The sequence below is a fragment of the Anser anser genome (genome assembly GCF_964211835.1).
Source record: "Anser anser genome assembly, chromosome: 17".
NCBI lineage: Eukaryota > Metazoa > Chordata > Aves > Anseriformes > Anatidae > Anser > Anser anser.
The window spans coordinates 6,873,174-6,890,814 of record NC_139738.1 but is presented as its reverse complement, the minus strand read 5'-3'; the positions used below and the strand labels follow the sequence as shown (position 1 = coordinate 6,890,814).

The window sequence follows — 17,641 nt, the reverse complement described above, 5'->3', positions numbered from 1 at the left end:
CAACAAAGAAGAGGCTGCCCACTTCACTGGGCACGTACGCAGAAGCGCCATGAAGCTGGAGGGGAAGAGAGGCTGGAGGTGGAAGCAGGGCCCAACGGCCAGGGCCAGCCCGCGGCTGCCGTCCCTGGGCAGGCAGAGACCGTCACGGGGAGCGTTCGGCCGCCGTCCAGCCTAAGGAGAGGGAGCAGGGAGCACAATGGCTCTGCCTCCTCTGTTGCAGAGCGGAGCCAATGAATAAGGGAGGCAGAGACAGAAATGCGCTTAACGTGCTGCTTGGGAGGGACAGGCGGGGGAGGAGGGGGGAGGCAGCCAGACAAAGAACGGGGAGATGGAGGAAAAAAGGCAGGCGGAGAGCAGGGGAAGGTGAAGCAGGGAGGCAGGAGGACGGGGCCGAGCGCGCAGGGATGCGCACGGAGGCGGCGAAAGGCAGGAGTGTGCACAAGCCCCACGCCACGCCGCGGGATGGAGCCGGGGCGATGCTCGGCGCAGCCAGGCAGCCCCGGCAGGGCCCTGCGGGATTGGCGAGCAAGGCCCGGCGAAATGAAAATCTCTTAACCACGCCGAATTGTTAACTGCCCCCAAATCCTTTTGTGCTGGGGCTGCGAGCTTAAAGGAGCTTAAGCTGTTAGATGCATGAACTTCCCCCATAAATATCCCTCGTGTGCGCTGCTGCGAGCGGGCTTGCGCCGCGTTAGCCAGATGAAAAGCCCAGTGGAGAAAACGAGCAGCTCCTTCCAGCGTCTTGCAGCTGCACGGGGCCAGGCTGCCCATCGCTCAGGGTGCCCGTCTCCACCGAGACCCACCAGCAGGGCAGCACGAGTGGGCCGCATCCCCCGCGCACCTTGCCACGTCCCGCTTGGGCTACACCGAGCCGTGTGAGAGCCCTTCACGCTGAAAGCCAGCTCGGATTTGCTTTTGTGTTGCTGCTGGAAAAGGGCCCAGATTCCCTCCCACCCCTCAAAACACGAGGAAACCTGCCGGCCACATGTAGGAGCGAGTTCCCCCGAGCCAGACGGCTCACACACCAGCCCTGTGGGTGCTGGCACCGGGATGTGATGGGAGCAGGGCTGCAGCCCCGTGGGTCCTTACCCCGTGGAGCTGGGCAGGGGAGCCCTTTTGTCCCAGCTGGGGTCATCGGCCCCCTCCCCAGCCCGCTCACTGCCTCGCCAGGATCTGGGAGAGGATGGGGGTGCCACGGCTGTGTCTCACCACTTCCGTGGGACGGCTCTGCTCCTGTCCCCCCGTCACCCTAGGTTTTCTGTCTGGGGCTGCTGGGGGAACTGGAGGAAGCGCTCCGATCCCGCAGGGCCCCTGGGCCCCCTCCAGCCCCGCTCGCAGCCCCGCAGCCAGCTGCCCCACGGAGACGGCAGGCTGCCGGCCACCAGGTGATTAATGACAGCGGGGAGCGTGGGGCCGCGCGCACGCCAGCACCGGCTGGAGAAACAGCTGCCGAGGTACCGGACCTCCCAAAATCCTGCTGCTGCTGCACAGACAAAGAGGAGACGCGGCCTTTCTCCTGCTCGCTCCCTCTACCTTGGCCCCCCGGCTCCTGCTCCCGCTGCCTCCCCTCGCAGCCGCACCGAGCCAGGCTGCAAGAAAGGGACGCTGCGACGGAGGAGCTGGGCACCCCGCTGCGTTCAGAGGGACAGCCCCGCGGCTGGGCTGGCTCCACGGCTGGGGAGCTGCTTTGAAGGAGCAGCACAACCTCAGAAACTGAAACTGCATCAGAGCGAAGCATTGCGCAGGGCTGGGGCTGCTTGGCCAAAAAAATAATTGGAAAAAAAAAGGGCTGAGATGGAAAAGCTCACGTGAATCATTTTGGCTTTCTTGTGTTGCTGTGAGTGCTTCCCTTGGGCACAGCAAAGCATCCAGCCTCCCCTTGAGGCTGGGATTATCAAAGCTCCCTTTTCATATTGCATTGCAGCAGCGCTCCCCATCCCCAGCACCGTCCCTGCTACAGCTGGAGGGCACTTGATCGCCCCTTAGCTCGGTGAGAATAGCTGCTCAGTGTCCCAGCAACACGGGTTTAAAGCAAGGATATTGAAGAATGCCCCAGCACGTCAGGACCTGTAGCTTGACACGAGCAGGCCAGCCACCAGCAGTGGAGGTGCTCTATCCTCCAGGTAAAGCCACGTAGCAAAATGAAGATGTCCATGAAGAGCTTCGCTTCTGAACCTTTGGCCTCAACAAGCTAAATCACTTCCAGATTTTTGAATTTCTTCTCATGCCCTCCTCAGACTCCGCCTTTAGTCCCATCCCACTCCTTGCCCCTGTGAAAGGCCCTGTTTCACAGACCCTCCCGAGGACTTGGGGCAGTATAAGTGCTCTGGTTGAAGGGGCGGCATCTTACAACATCTCATACAGTTGAAGCAGATGCATCCTGTCCACCCCTTGATCTAGACGCCCCACAGAGCCTACAGCAGCTACATGGGCTCGAGGAGAATGCCCTGAGCCCCCCAGATCACAGCAGCACCACGCAGGCCTGGTTCTGCAGGGGACCTCCAAACCCAGCCCTGCTCAAGATGGGCGTTGGGTCGCTCTGATCGCAGGGCCCTGCTGCTGGCAGGGAGATGGCAGAGGGACCACTGCGACTATTCAGCCTGCAGGCCCAGCCGAATGCTGCCAGAGAATCTGCCCCTCTCTGGCGTGGCCACCTCCTCACTATCAGCACCTTCCCCGTGCTTGCTTGGAGCTGCCTACCCATCCCTTCCTGCAGCAAGCAGAGAGGAGAAGCAGCTCCTTTCTTGCACAGCATCTGAGGCTCCGCGCTGCCTGCTGACGTATCTATAATTGATCTCAGAGAAATTCCGGCTCTGCTCAGTGTGCCGATGCTATCAAAACTGTAATGGGATTTTGATGTTTGGCTGGGACAGGGAAGAAAGAATCGGTTTGCCAAACGCCATGGTTTGCTCTGCTTTGCTTTCTTGGTCCTTTTCTGCAGCTCTCCCACTTCCCCATCTTCATAACTCCAGCAGCTCTGAGCACAGCCACCCAGCACACTGCTAAACACATCATTTTGGCTACTCTCTCCTCACCCATCCTTGGTGCACATGACCCAGTTTCCATCAAAGCAGAGCCCTCCACTTAGAAAGACAAGGTGGGTGTCCTGCACCCCTTCCTAGGAGGTGCAGAAAAGGTGGTGGAGAAAGTGGGGAAAGGATCACACCGATCCCTACCCCTACGGAGATAATCATTGAGACAGGGGACAAATAAGCTGCCAGCAGGCTTGAGTGCAGGAAGCAGTGGCTGGGACTGTGAGGGGTGTTTCTTCTCCGACCCAGCCCTGAGCAGCCCCATCGCACCTGCCTGGGGCTCTCTGCGCCTGTAGGACTGGCACCGTGGGATGCGGCTGAGCCACACGGGAGAAGCAGGCGCTCCCAGGGTCTGCTTGGACATCTACCTTTAGGCAGGAACCTCTGGCTACGGAGGGAGCTCAGGGGCTGGATTCAGCGATGTTCAGTCTGCAGAAATGAGCCTGGCCACGAGCACCCCACGAGCGCATCCAATCCTAGGCCGTACGCACCTCACCAGCAGAATGCTGCACACAACTGGGTCCTTCACACTGCGGGATGTTTGGGCGCCTGGAGCCCCGCTCCCTTTACCCCTGGAGCACTTCAGCCCACACTGAGCCACAGGATGTAAACTGAAACTAAACCAGTTCCTCCTGCGAGGCCCCGTACCTGTTTCTGTGCAACCGGGGAGGAACCTCCCTCTCTTCCAGACCCTTCTCTTGCTCCCTCTTCCATTCTAGCCCCAGAATTTTGGGAAGGGGGCTGCAGACCAGAGGCACAGCTCAGTGCCACGTGCCATAGCTGAACACACATCTCTCCAAGGCCTGGGGAGCACAAAAGGCGCCACGGACTTGACGGCACCCCTGGACTCGGAGGCTCAGAGGACCTGGAGGTAAGGCAGAGCCTCTGCAAGGGACGGATGAGCCCTGCTCCCTGCAGACCACAGCTGCGAATCCCAAGCACCAACTTAAGCACAGCCCACCGCGGCGGCAAGACGAGCACCTGAAGCAAGAACAGAACAGCGGTTACCTCTGCAGACGGTCCCGTTTTCCACCGACTCGTAGCCTGCCCTGCACATGCAGCGGCCGATGGGCACCAGCCACTCGCCGTCCCCGTTGCAGTACAGCTTGATGGGCACATCCACCTCCTCCGCGTTGGTGATGCACGTCCCCCGAGCCGCCACCAGGGAGGTGCTCTCCGCTCCTGAAAGAGTTTCTTGGAAGACAGCCCCGTTCTGGATCACACGGGGACACTTGCGGTAGAAGACACGGACTGCGATCAAAGACATGCAGCCTCCGTAGTCCTGGAAGGCCAGGTAGAAACCGTTTTTGGAGACGGGCCCAAAACTGCGCACCTCGGTGTTTATCTTCATCACCCGCCCACCTAAGTCCACCTGCGAGAAGCTCTCGTCGGCAGCAATTGTATCTACCTTCATCCAAGGGTTTTCCATCCAGTTGGGAAAAGTCTTGGTGGCAGAGTCAATGTCTGATTCATAATAATAGAGATTAAAAGTCTCCTTACAGGAGCCTGGGACGTTAGGGATGCTGCTGCAGTCCCGGACGGAAAATTTCATCTCCACGTGGATGCGGTGTGCTCCTCGCCTCCGGATATACTTGGTCCGGAGCCAGTTGTTCTGGCTGGATTCAAAGACGTTGCACACCTGGTAGGTGCGGATCGTGTTCATGTTCTCGTCGTACCCGCTCACCTCTTCCCACTGCGGACAGGACAAAGAAAGTCAGTGGGCTGCACGGAACCGACGGTCACGGCATTAAATGGGGTTCCCGCCTGCTTTGCCTCTTCCCAGTCCCCTTGCACGCTGAGCGGGCACACTGTCCCCGTACGAGCTGTGCCACACCATGCCCACGCCAGCACCCAACGCCTCCTTGCCCAGGCACGGTCACAGCACCAGCACCCACCCCTACGTCTCTCCATCCTGACCCACCTTGGGCGCTGGTGGCTGCCAGCAGCTAGCTCTCTGCCCAGCGCCGTGCTCGATGCCCAGATTTAGGGTAAAACGTCCCCGCACGTGGCCTGGGCGCGTCGGGGCACGGAGGGGCCGTGCACTTTGTCTGCAGCAGTAATGGCTTTAGCAGGGGCTCCCACCAAGCGGCTGCGCAGCGCCGCAGAGGCCTCACAACTGCAGAGCCTCACGGCAAAGTAACACGATGCCTTTAGCAGATGTATTCCCCCCGGTGCCGCTACGGTTACAAACGTGGCAGACAGGCTCTGCTTTCTCAGGAGTTCACAACGTGACTGCAAAACCTCCTGGAGGCTGCAGCTGAAGCACCGGCGCAAGGTGCAGGCAGCATCCCTCGGGGACAGGGTCTGGGAAGGGCAGCTCATGGCCCCCTCCAGTGCTGTCACCGTTCGTGGGATCCCACCCTGCCTCCTCAACCAAGCCCACGCTTCAGGACATGCAGTAAGAGACGCACACGGCTGGCCAGCAGCCCGGGGGGAAGGTTTATGGGAGCCTGCCTGACCTCGCCACGTATCCAGAAAGGGGGACGTGCTGGGCTCGATCCCTCTGGTAGCCCTCATCCTACAAGGACCGACTTTTTTTGGTGTCCCTCCCAGATGTGTGACACAGGAGCCAGCCCCAAGCCGGAGTGTCCGCTGCCTTAAAAGTGGGCCTGTGGCATGTCCCATGGCTGGTGGCGCTGCAGTAGCATCCTTCCCAGGAAGACAGCTCGGAGTCAGTGCATTTTCCCTGCAAACAATCTTGGGTTTCCCCATGGGAAGGTCAGCCCAGCTCCTCCCAGCTGACTTAACAGCAGCAACCAGCTCTGCCAGCTCTGGAGGGGTCTCTGCAGAGCTCAGGGCAGCTACACCACCACCCTTACCTGCACCCACTCCTGGCTGGCCATGTCCAGATCTCTGCCCTTTTGTCCAGTCCTTCAGGGCTTGTTGCTGTCTCCATCCTTTGTAGGACGGGGAGACACTTCAGAGCAGGTCAGAGATGGGATTTACCTGCTGGGATCCATCAGGATTCCTGTACTGAGGACCCCCACCAAACCATGCTGCTGAACACCCTGGGCAGATTGCACCAGAGAGGTGACCCAGGGAAGGAGAAGGGAGGAGGAAAATCCCTTTCTGTCCTGGGTTTGGCAAGGCTCCATGGCAGCAAAGGTGAGCAAGGGCCCAACCATCAACGGAGCCAGAGGAGAGCAAGCAAATGGGATTCCCCTGCCCCTTGGCCCTTTGTGCCTCCCTCCACCTCAGCTTCCAATGGGGACAGGAGGGAGGTCTGGGAAATCTTAGGGTGGTCTCCGTGGACGGGAATCACCAGACTATACGGCAAAGGAATCAGAGACCAGCCGGACAAGCTCATTCTGCACCAGGCCAGAGCTGCACCACCCAGAGCACCCTGCAGGCTGGACAGGGCAGAGCTGACCCCTGCCGATGCCGACCGTAGGGACTGGGGTCCAGCTCGAGTGACAAACCCCCAGCCAGCTGGAGCAGTTCTCCGTGAACTTGTCCATAAAGCTGCTCAAGTGGAAAGCGAGCTGTTTCCCACGCACAAGAAATTCACTGCACATGGCACAGCCCTGCAGCACCCAGGGCAGGACAGCAGCACCGAGCCGATGCTCCCGGTGCTCAGATCCAGCACCTGTGCCAGGACCAAGGACTGCGGCAAAACCCCCGCGGGAGCAGAGGCGTCCCCATATCCCCGCCCTGTGGCCAGCAAACAGCTTCACAAGGGCACTCAGGACTGCAGAGAGAGGCTCCCAAGATGAGAGACAGATTGGTTTTTGCACATCAAGGCTAACAGCTGAACAGAAGGCTGTCAGGGAAGATCCCTAAACAGCTCCAACCATTGCTGATTGGCCATGGCTGCAAATCTGCTCCCGTTGTGGGGAGGGAGGGGAGGAGAGCATCCTCTCAAAATGCAGGGGGAGCCTTTGCTTTGTTTTCCAGAAAAAAAATTGGCATGCTAGTGGAAAAACGCAGGATCTCTCTGCTTTTTAGGGCGCTGCTGGTGAAGGGGTGAAAGAACCAAGGACAAGGCATAAGAAGACAATTACCTCCCCTGCCCTGCCTCTGTCTTGGCTCTCCCTTGCCTGGACCACTCCAAACCAGCATGTCAGCCACCAGGACACAGGGATGCCCAGTACCTGACCTGTCCCTCACCCTTTCCTGCATGGCCCCAGGGAGGGCTCAGGACACAGCCCGAAGAGCTCAGCACCACGAGGCAGGAGGAGCAGGTGGTGGAAGGAGTCTCTGCAGCCTGAGGCTCACGGTGGATGGCAGAGGCAGGGCAAAGGGAGAGCTATGAACAGCACAGGAGCTCCACAGCAAGGGAAAAAAAAAGAAAAAAAACCCACCTATTTGGGCTTTTAGCTTAGAAATAAAACACTAAACAGAGCAGCAATCGGGGGCTTCTTCCAGGTGACCCTGGTTGCACCCGATCTTGCTGAAGCTGCGTCATCCATGGGGACAGGAGGCGACCCCACCAGCAGCACCAGCACCGTGCTGGGCTTCCCAGACAGGCTTCTTCCTAAGTGGTTCCCAGAAGGGATGAGGGACCGAGCAGGATGCCCAGGGCCAGCTCAGGGTGCCCAGCACGGCGAGCAGGGGCTGCGTGGGGCCGCCGGCACCGCTGGCCGAGCCGATCCTGCAACGCCCCGCTCCCGAGCTCCCTTCTCCCAGCTGGGAGAGAAAGTCACCCCTGTGCATCAGCCCCTCATCGCTTAATTAGAAGCTTCTCCCTTTCTCCTCGCTCTCTAATTAACATGCCGGGAACTCAAAAGAAGAAGGCAGCACAATAATACGGAGAGACGGCTTCCAGCAGGCCCAGGCCTCATTACCGCGGGGCTGGCGAGCTGGAAGCAAGGCGTGCTTTACATATGGAAAAACCGCAAACAAGAAAGGCTGGGCGAGGAGAGAAAAAGACTTGACCTCTGCTCCGGCCCATTGTGTGCCCGTCATCCCCCCTCGGCGGCCGGGCTGGAGCTGGTGGGGCGGTCGGGCTGGCAGGCGGGTGCGGGGCTTTATCATGGTGATGGGGGACCGGTGCCGGCAGCCCCTGCGCCCCGGCACCGCGGGTCGGCCAGGCAGACCGAGGAGGCCGCTCTCGCAGGGTTTAATCTCCTCGACAGAGGCTTTTCTCATCCGCTTCTTTTCTTCTGCCAAGCTGGCTCAGGGAGCGGGCTTGCTGTCAGCCCCGGGGTGAGGCCCAAAGGAATGTCTTCATCTGGCCCCGGCCGGGGCTGGGTGCAGGGCAGGATGGGTGCCGAGCCTTCACCGCTGTGCGTGGGGCAGGGAATTGTCTCCGGGGGCTTCAGCTGCCAGACCTGAAGGGCAGCACGACACTGCATCGGGGGGCACAGCTTGGCTCGGGGTGCTATGAGAGTCCCTTGCCAGCCTCACCTTCGCCCCCGCGCCGGCTGGTGGCAGCCAGGGGGTGTTGGGCACCACGGCCCCGAGCTGCTCCCAGCCACCGCGGGCAGAGAGGGGAGGGATGCTCCAAGCATCTCAGCGCCCCACACAAACCCGGTGAGAGACAGAGGTGGCCGGGGCCTCTTCCGTGTGTGCAGAGACACGCTGCCTTGGCCAGGCTCTGGTTTGAAGGAGCTTGATCTGGGTGGCCTTGGGATGGGGCCCAGGGGACTCGTGGTGCCAGGAAAGTGGAGAGGATCAACACTGAGCTAGCAAAGGTCCTGCCGTGAGTTGCTGGGTGTTCCTAACAGCCTTGTCTGGGTCCACGTTATCCCAGGGCCATATTGCAGACATGCACTTTGCATTTTCATTTCAGGACTTTATCAGACAGCTGCTAAGTGTGCAACCTCTCAGGCCAATGCCCTGATCCTTTTCTGCAGCAGGTGATGAGCAATGAGATAACAAGTGAGATTCTGGGGACAAATGATGGTGGCCTTCGCATTTCATTCCTCCTTCTCCCTCATCTTTAACCGACTACAGGGCAGCTTCACAGCGAGTGTAAGTCCCCCAACATCACGTGAGCCTGATGCTGTAAGGTGAGAACTGCCCTTCTTGAACATGGGATAGTTTGGGGAAGTGTCGCCTCCTAGAAAACTACCAGAAGCAGAAATTGTCTTCATTTTTTATACTCTTCCCATCACAACTTTTCATTTGGCCAAAGCACTTCAGCAGGTGCCTTTCACTGAGCAACCCCACCAACGTTCGGCCCAGAGACCGCAGACCTGGCACGCAGCTCCCGTACAGCAGGAGGATGACTTACCCCCGAGGGAGGATGCACCGTCCAGCCCAGCTCTGCTGTGGCCGTTGTGGAGTCCATCAGCGTCTCTGCAGGAGGAAGGAGAAACGAGGAGTCAGTGTCGGTCTGGGGCTTGAGGACAGTAAAGGAGCAGGAGGAGGAAAGGAGGTCTTCCAGATCTTGCTCCTCGCCCTCCCTCCATCCCCCTGCTCTAGCCCTACCATTGGTTTTTCCCCCTCTGCCCGTGCCCAGGTAGGTGCAGGCAGTGAGCAGGCAGCAGAGACCGGAGCACTGCGTCTCCCTGCTCTGCAGGGACCCGGCTCCCTCGTTCCCTCCAGTGTCCAGCTGGAGTTTCCTCCTCAAAATCCGAAATCACAGCCTGGGAGCAGCTCTGCAGTAGTGGCCGAGGAGGAGCCCTGGCCTGGACAGGTTATCTCCATCACCTTTCATTCCCATTTGCAAAAGTGAGACGTTTTTTTCTCAGCACTGTGCATGGCAGGCAGAATCCTTGGCCATGTAGTAGCCGACAGGAAGGAACAGCACTTCAAGGACTTGCCGTACTTAAAAATTAAGTCAGTATTAAAGCTGGTTTTCCAGGCAATTTGGGCAGATGCTGCTACAGCTGATCAGCACTGAACAGAGGCAGAGGATGGCTTCCTAAGCCACGTAGGCAGTGAACTTTCTGGACAATGCTCCTTGTCCTTCCTAAAACTCATCACATCTCCTGCACTCATGGTTTCTTTATCCTAAATAGCTATTGGCTGGCATAATTACACCAGGCTGATGGCAAGAGAAGGGATGCTTGGGTTATGCCCTGCCAGTACTTTGGGTAAAGTGGGGAAATGTTCCCCAGCCAGGGGAAAGCGTAAAGCTTGCAGGAGAGACTGTACAAGACAGTGATTCTGTGGCTAAGTCCCAGGTGATGGCCACAGAAGAAACCCTATCTCTCTGCTCTGCATGGAGAACATGAACCAGCGCTTGATTTGAGCGCACGTGCTCGGGATGCCAACTACATTTGCACGGATGCTGGGAAGCATCCATCGCATGCACAATCGACGCAAACCCGAAATACAGCCTGTAGCTTCCCTTCCCCTGCCCTCCCAATTACTGTGGAACAGGCAAGGAAACGCTGAATTTTTAGGGCTCTCCAGCTCCCAAGAAAAAGCACGTTATGTGCCAGGTGTACACCCACCCTGCCACGGCTTGCTCCCTGAGAGAGCTCCAAGGGGACAGCCCCTATTTAGTAGGGATCTCCAGCCACCAGCCTACAGACCCAAGAGATGGTGCCAGTTCCCCCAGCAGAAGGGGGGGATGGAGAGTTCCTGGCTGCAACCGTGTCCTGCTGCTGCTCCTGGCCACCAAAAACCACGAGCATCCTGCCACAAATTCCCAAAAAGCATCTCCACCTTTTCCCCTTTCACTGAACACAAAGGAAGAAAAGACCAGCCTTGTGCAAGATCCGTCATCTGAACAGACAAACCTGGATGCAGAAATGGCAAAATGGTTGTTATTCAGCCTGCTGAGCAGTCCACGGAAATTCTCTTTTCCCATAAGTGAGCTAAAAAGTGCCTCAGCATAGATATGCTACTTGCACCTACTTCTAGCAGTAAATCATTTTCAGGCTGTGGGTTGTTCGTTACTCCTGGTTAGAGCCAGCGGTTTCCAGTTCACAGGAAACCAGCATTTCAAAATTTGGTTTTATTCCAAAAGTAGAAAGCAAAAATAGTCCTTTTCAAATTTTCCCAGTAAGAAAAGTTCTGGAAAATAGCTAGCGCAGAAATGTTGTCATTCAGATTTATGAAATTTCTTTTTAAACTGAGTATTTGTTTACATAGTTTAATAATAGTGTTTATTTTATCAAAGTATCTGGCTTTTTCATTAAAACACCAGTGGCACTTTGATCTAGAAGGAAAACAACATTTTTTGCCCAGTGCTAGCTAGAATCTGCATTACTTAAAAAAATAAAAATAAAAAACTGTATTTGTTAATTTATTTTAGCTATCAATGACAATGATACGTAGTAAATATATTAATAGCAGTGACTGTCATAAAAGAAGATACACTCTAAAACAGTATAAGTAATTCCCCAAATAAAAACAGTATTTTGAAATAATTTGCATTTTTAAAAGCGTTTTCTTTTACGAAAACTTGGTGCAGTGGAAATGTGCCCAGCACATTAATGCAGAGCATTGCCCAAAGCCCTCGCCCTTGCCCCTAACCCACAGCTGAAGAGTTTCCCATCTCCTCTGAGACATGCATCTACCCAAGCTGGCCCAAGGACATTCATCTTCATAGAATTATTAAGGTTGGGAAAGACCTTCAAGATCACCTGGTCCAACCATCCTCCTACCACCAGTGGCACCCACTAAACCATGTCCCCAGGCACCACGTCCAACACAAGCTAACAAGGAGTAGAAAACTGCAGGTTTCCAGCAGGTTTTTCCAAAGGTCAATTACCTTCTCCTAAAAAAAAATAATTTATCTTCCATTACTTTTAGTCTGAACTTACGCTGCCAGTTATTAGATTTCCTTTTACTTTCACAAAGACTCTGTTACCCAAAACCTCCTTTCCCTCTTGTGCTGCTTACCAGTGCCAAATGAATCACCTCTCAGCCTTCGTGAAGATAACTAGATTAACTGAGCATCCTTATTCTTTCACTCTAACACAGCTCCTTTTCTTTGGGGCTTCTCTTTATCAACCTTCTTCATTTAGGGTGGACCCCAGGACCGCGGTCCCCATTGCGCACAGCTGTAACATCTCTTTGTGCCCCTTTTTACACATCTCTTCTAGCAAATTGTCGCCCTGGCTAATGTCCAGAAAGCATTATGAGATCAGTTGACATGTCAGCATTTGGCAGTAGTTGCCTGAATTCCGTAAAATTGCGAATAACTGGTCCCCACAAATTAGAGCAAACCTCGTTAGCTGCACTGACTGCAAATGTGCATGTGAAGCCAGGCTGGATTTCAAGGGTGGTGGTGGGCTTGATCCGCCATCCATTGCTGGTTGACCTCAAAACACGCTAACAACGGCCTGCCGCCAAGTTATCTTACCTGTATACCTGGACCAAAGCTCCTCACACCCCCCCCCGAGCTCGGAGAGGCCATACAACCCTCCAGGGAAGCTCACTGTCTCATCCTTCAGAAGTTGCTTATTTCTAGGCGAGAGAAGCACGTTAATTCTTTTCTCCAGCAAACTAAATCAGGAGCAATGCCCAATATCCCAGCGCGTTCCCCATCTGCTTTGCCTTCCCTCTGCCTCTCTCCTGGACTCTGAGCACTTCAGATCTCCATGGCAAGAAGCTGTTGTGGGGGGACAAAGGCCCTAGGAAGATGCGGCCAAGCCATGCTCTGTCATCTCATCCCGAAAACGCTGGCACTGAGCGTGAGCTAGCGATCAATAGACCAGGAAGGTTTAACGTGGTGAGATGAGGCCTTGCTGCCTAGCTCAGCTGCTCAAGAAAAAGGCTGTGGTGCTGCCAGGGCTTACTTCTCCTTCAGCTAGGTGAGATTCTGTCATTGCAGCTCTGTGGGAGACCGCCAAAGAGGAGTTTGGAAGGTGACTGTGGTCCGTAAGGACCTACGCTGGAAGAAAGCAGCAGCACACAGAGCTCCTTAGCCCACAAGGGAAATTGCAGCTACCGCTTTGCCTGGGAGCTGAGCCCAGTAAAGCAGATGGAAAACAAGGCTCTGCTCTAGCAGGGAAGGTATCCACCTCTGAAGGCCAATCATCGAGAGATGCAGCCCTTGTACCATTTGGATCCTTCCCCGTCCGGGGTGAGCCAGAATCTGGGCAAGCACGTGCTGCGGGAGCAGGAGCTGGGCAGGAGGCCACCGCGGTTCTTTCTGGCCCATCAAGGTGTGATAACCTAGGAGGTGCTCATGTCTGCACCGCAGACGTCTCTGAGCGGATCGGTGACTCACCTCCAGGTCCCGAGATGTCAGCTGTGCACGGGCCTGCTGCAGGTGAAAGACTCCCACAAGGCGCGATAAGCCCCAAGGAACAGGAGCCTACCATCCTCCAGAAGCAAGTCCTCCACACGCAGCAGTCCCAGCGGGGCTCAGCCCTCGGCGTGCTCAGCCCCTTGCACCGATTGTGACCCACGGTGGGTTGACAAGGCAACCCAGCAGCCCTTCTGATCCTACAGGCTGTCCCTATATACCCTATAGGCCCTGCTCCAGCCACCCAGCAGGACCAGCTCCCGCACCAGCATCCTGCAGACTACAGAGACGGACCAGTTTCTGGACGGGCAGTCCCAAAACCAATCGCTAGTGCCCTGCAAAGCGTGGAGGGGAGAAGTCGCCTGCTTCGGCCAGCAGATTTAGCAGCTTTGCTCGCTGCCACAGCCGACGCTTCCACAACGCCATCCCCCTGGTTTGGCAGCTCGGATGCCACCCAAAAGCAGGGGGCTGCTTGCAGGAAGGTGCAGCAGCAGGCCCAGGCACCCCGGGACCCCCAGCATCCTGCAGAGCGACCCTCCAGCAGCGACAGTGACGACGCGGAGCAAAATGCCCCCAGGAGCAGCACGGGTGGGTGTCTGGCCCCTGGCCCATCTCTGGTGGCTGGCGATAGCTGCGGCTCCGTGAAACGCTCTTGCCGGAGCAGTATTTTCTCAATATTGTTGTTTGTGTTATTCCCTCCCGCGTGTTTATCTGCAGATTCACATGCTACCCACAGCATTATAAATAAACCTGCAGCTGCTCGAAACTAGCAGACGCAACTCTGGCCTGCTTCCCACCAGAAACCGCACTGCTCCCCACGGGACGGTTAGGAGATAAGTGCCTGTCCTTTTCACTTTGAAGATGCTTTCAATAAGCAACTTTCTGCCAGCGCCGGGGCCCGCTGCTGTCACGGCCTGCCAGGGGAGGCACTGCTGCTTGCTACAAGAGCACGTCAGGGTCCGTGGCCTCTGCCCCGCGCTGGATCCCAGCTCGAGCACTTTGCATGCAAAAATACATCACTGCCGCCACGCCACGGCCTCCACGCTCACAGCAGTCACCTGGGAGAGGGGCTCCGAGATTTCTGCGTGACCTCCTTGGTGCTCGGCCACAGGTGAAACCAGTGTGGGGGTCTCAGCCGCACCGGCTCGGCCCATCTGGACAGGTCAGGACTGAGACCCGGGAGCTGGGAGGAGAGGACAAGGATCACGGTGGGTGCTGGCTGCGGCTGGGGCCTCCACCACGGGATGCCCAGGGCTGGGGACGGAGAGTGACAGGACCAGGAGACGGTGGCAGAGAGGCTGGAGGGGCAAGGGATTAGCAGGGGATCTGCGCGCACTGCAGACACACTTCTCCATGTCCGGAAAAATAACTTCCATGGAGTTTTGCCAATTCAGACCAATTTAGAACATCTGGACCTGGGTTTCTCAGAAGTCCTGGCAAATCCCTGACATTCGCAGGCTCCAAACTCATCCAGATAAAGAAACAGCTGGACAAATAAATAGCCCCACAGATAGCTGAAGCCTACACCCTCATTTTTCCACCCACAGCTTTTTCCCTTCACCTTTCACTTCTCATGTCAGCTCTTCTCTGAGAGTAGGGCACTCGCCAGTATTTTAATCCTTGTACAATATTAATGCAGGGTACAAGCTTCTAGGCTGACCCAGAATCGCAGTGATTGTGGCCAAGGCTGGATGTGCAAAGGCAGGCAAGAAGTTACCCAGACCTCACTGGTGGAGCAAAGGTGCTGGGAGCAAAGTCATCCCGAGTCAGCCAGGGCAGACACAGCTTAGACTGCGCATCACCACCATCTCCCAGAAGCAGGCCTGGAAGCCCAGCTAACGCACCTCGTCAGATTAATCCATGCTGGAGTGACGCTGAAGGAAGGGAAGACCCTGGCGTTGAACGAGACTCCGTGCTGGAGCCCAGCAAAACATCAAACTGCTCTGCACGGGCACACGTGCTCGTGAAACGGCGTTTCCAGCCTGGCCTCAGGTGCAGCCACCACATCCCCACGCAGGAGGGGCGGTTAATGAGAAACCCGTCTGTCCCCCGCCCCACGGAGCCCTCGCTGCAGATCTATTTATCCTTCCAGCAGTTGCAAGGCTCCTCTCTGCCTCCCGTGCTTTACTGGAGCCTTATTATAATATTTTTGCCAGCAAGAGCTAAGAGGGGCTGAGCAAACCCAGTGGCCTTTCCCTGCAGCACCGAGCTTTGCTTTGCCTGGCCAGTGGCCAGCGGAACAAACTGAAACCCAATCCCCCCCCGGCCGACCCGCTGGCGCGGTAACAGCACGCTGCATTGTGAGCCGGCGGCTACAGGATATTTTAGATACTTCACTCAGGGATCCACTTAAACTCCAAGAGGGAGAGTGATTGATAGGGAGCGAGGAGAAGCAACGGCTGAGCTGGGATGGGAACTGCCCGCATCCTGCCCAAAGCCCCAAGCCCCCAAGGCCACCCCGGGGGCAGCCGCCCCGTGCTGCAGGAGCAGTCTGTGCCGGCAGTCCCGGCACTGCGAGAACCCAGGCGGAGACAGGTACCCAGTTGTTCAACCCCTTCACCTGGAAAACAGGGTCCAGACAGACCGAGACCTACAAACAGAGGCATCGTCCAGCATCTCCACCTTCCAGAGCACATCCAGTCTCCTCGGGGCTAACAAGGCAAGAAGGGGGAGGGCCGACCCCAGAGATATCATACAGCTCTGGCAAGGGAAAGGTCACACCGCAACCCAGGAGCCCCACGGCGAACTCCCTCTGCGTCCCTCTGGTACTGGAGGAAGGGCAAAAACCTCAGCTCGGAGAACTGGAGCTCGAGCCTCAGGCAGCCAAAGCTGCGGCCGACGTTTTACCCGGTGTTAAAGCATCAGGCAGCTCACCTGCCCCACGGCGCACACCAGGAGCACTCCGGTGCCACCCTCGGTAGGACGTCACCCCAGGGAGGAGAGGGCACGGAGGTGCAGGAGATGAGGGCCCTGCCTCCCGTCCCGCTCGCTGAACGTTTGTGCTCCTTCCCCAGCGTCGAAGCAGGGACGCAGCCAACTCTTCAGCCCCACGCAGGAGGCTGAAAAGTGCCTGCAAGGGGCTCCTTCAGAGACGGCAGCAGGGCCCGTGAACTCAGCCCTGCTCCTCCTGGTTTGGAAGCCATCGGCCACCACAGGCGCTGCCGGAACACTTAAAACCAGCACGAAGCCCCCCTTCTAAGAGGGGGGTGAAGTCCAGCTCTAGGTCTTGCAAGTCACCCAAGCACGTGTCTTCCTTTCTGGCCACCCAGCTGGCCATCAGCCCGTCCACACACAGTAACGCTGCCAGGCAGAGCGGGCTGCCCGCCCCGTCCACCTTACAGGAGGGGAAACAGTCTGGCCCCAGCCCCTAGGAGGACTGAGAGGGGCTGGGGTTCCGCAAAGAATTCCAATTTTGTGATCTTGGGACTCTGTTGAAGATTCAGGTTAGGCTGGCAAGAAAGGATCACGCTTGGCCTGGCTGCCACTGCCCCAAGGCCATCGCTGCACATGCGTCCCCGGCCACTCCGTTTCCCCGACACCGGCTGCCCCAGAGGTCAGCAGAAACCTGATAACCCCACCGGGGACCCCAGAAAGCTGCTCCAGCAGCACCAGGGAACGCAGCCCCGGCTGGCAGCGCCTGCCCCAAGAGGAGCCGGGGTTTGTAGGTGGTCTGAGTTCAGCCGAGGGCAGGCTGCCGAGCAGAGACAATGCAGATGCTAAATGCCAGTGAGCAGGGGCCCTCCTGCTGCTCCCGGGAATGCAGTAGCCACACAGAGAAGACACAGATGCAGACATTTAACAGCCATTGCTACTGTCAGCGCTAACGACTCAGTCTCCGCAGTCACACAAACCCCATTGTCTGCAGGACACCTTGCGGGAGGGAGTCCCAGGGGTTAAAAAAGCCTCATCCTTGCCCGCATCCAGCTTTATCCGCCCTGCCAGGATGGGCCCAGCAGACACCGAGACCCCTCCGGGCAGGACACAGCCTGGCCATGTCCCCCTGGCAGCCCCAGGCTCCTCTTCCTCACCAGCAGCCGCAGAGCTCTGGGGCTGGAGGCCCGGTGCCCGTGAGCTGCTCCTGCAGGTGTTTCGGCCCTAGAGGAGCCGGCAGCCTCCACCACTTTACAACAGCTTTACAACATCATAATCTGCTCCTACCGTCATCACAGAACTGTAGGGGTTGGAAGGGACCTCCAGAGATCACCGGGTCCATTCCCCCGGCCAAAGCAGGTTCCCTAGAGCAGGTTGCCCAGGGAGGTGTCCAGACGGACCTTGAACATCTCCTTGAACATCTCCTTGAACATCCTGAATGTCATGCCCCAGGGCCAACTGGCACAAGTTTCTATGCGAGTGGAGGGCTACACCATCCAGGCCCCCAGCGCACAGCCCCTCCTCGACACCCAGGCCCCGTAGGATCCTCTGTCCCAGACAAGCATTTGTGCCTGGGCACAGGGCTGAGGGGACCTTAGGACGTCTGGGATGCAGCAGAAAGCCCAGAGACTGAGGAGTATCACCAGTT

General features: G+C 57.2%; 1 protein-coding gene across 2 annotated transcripts in view; it reads right to left on the bottom strand.

Annotated features, from left to right (window-relative positions):
• EPHB2 (EPH receptor B2) overlaps positions 1-17,641 on the bottom strand; it is a 134,957-nt gene that overhangs the window by 84,270 nt on the left and 33,046 nt on the right. For both annotated transcript variants that reach the window (XM_083802643.1, XM_083802644.1), the window contains exons 2-3: positions 9,208-9,272; positions 4,041-4,725 (exon numbers count right to left, since the gene is read on the bottom strand). In XM_083802643.1, coding sequence (XP_083658769.1) covers positions 4,041-4,725; positions 9,208-9,272 — 750 coding nt within the window. The remainder of the gene's footprint in view (positions 1-4,040; positions 4,726-9,207; positions 9,273-17,641) is intronic.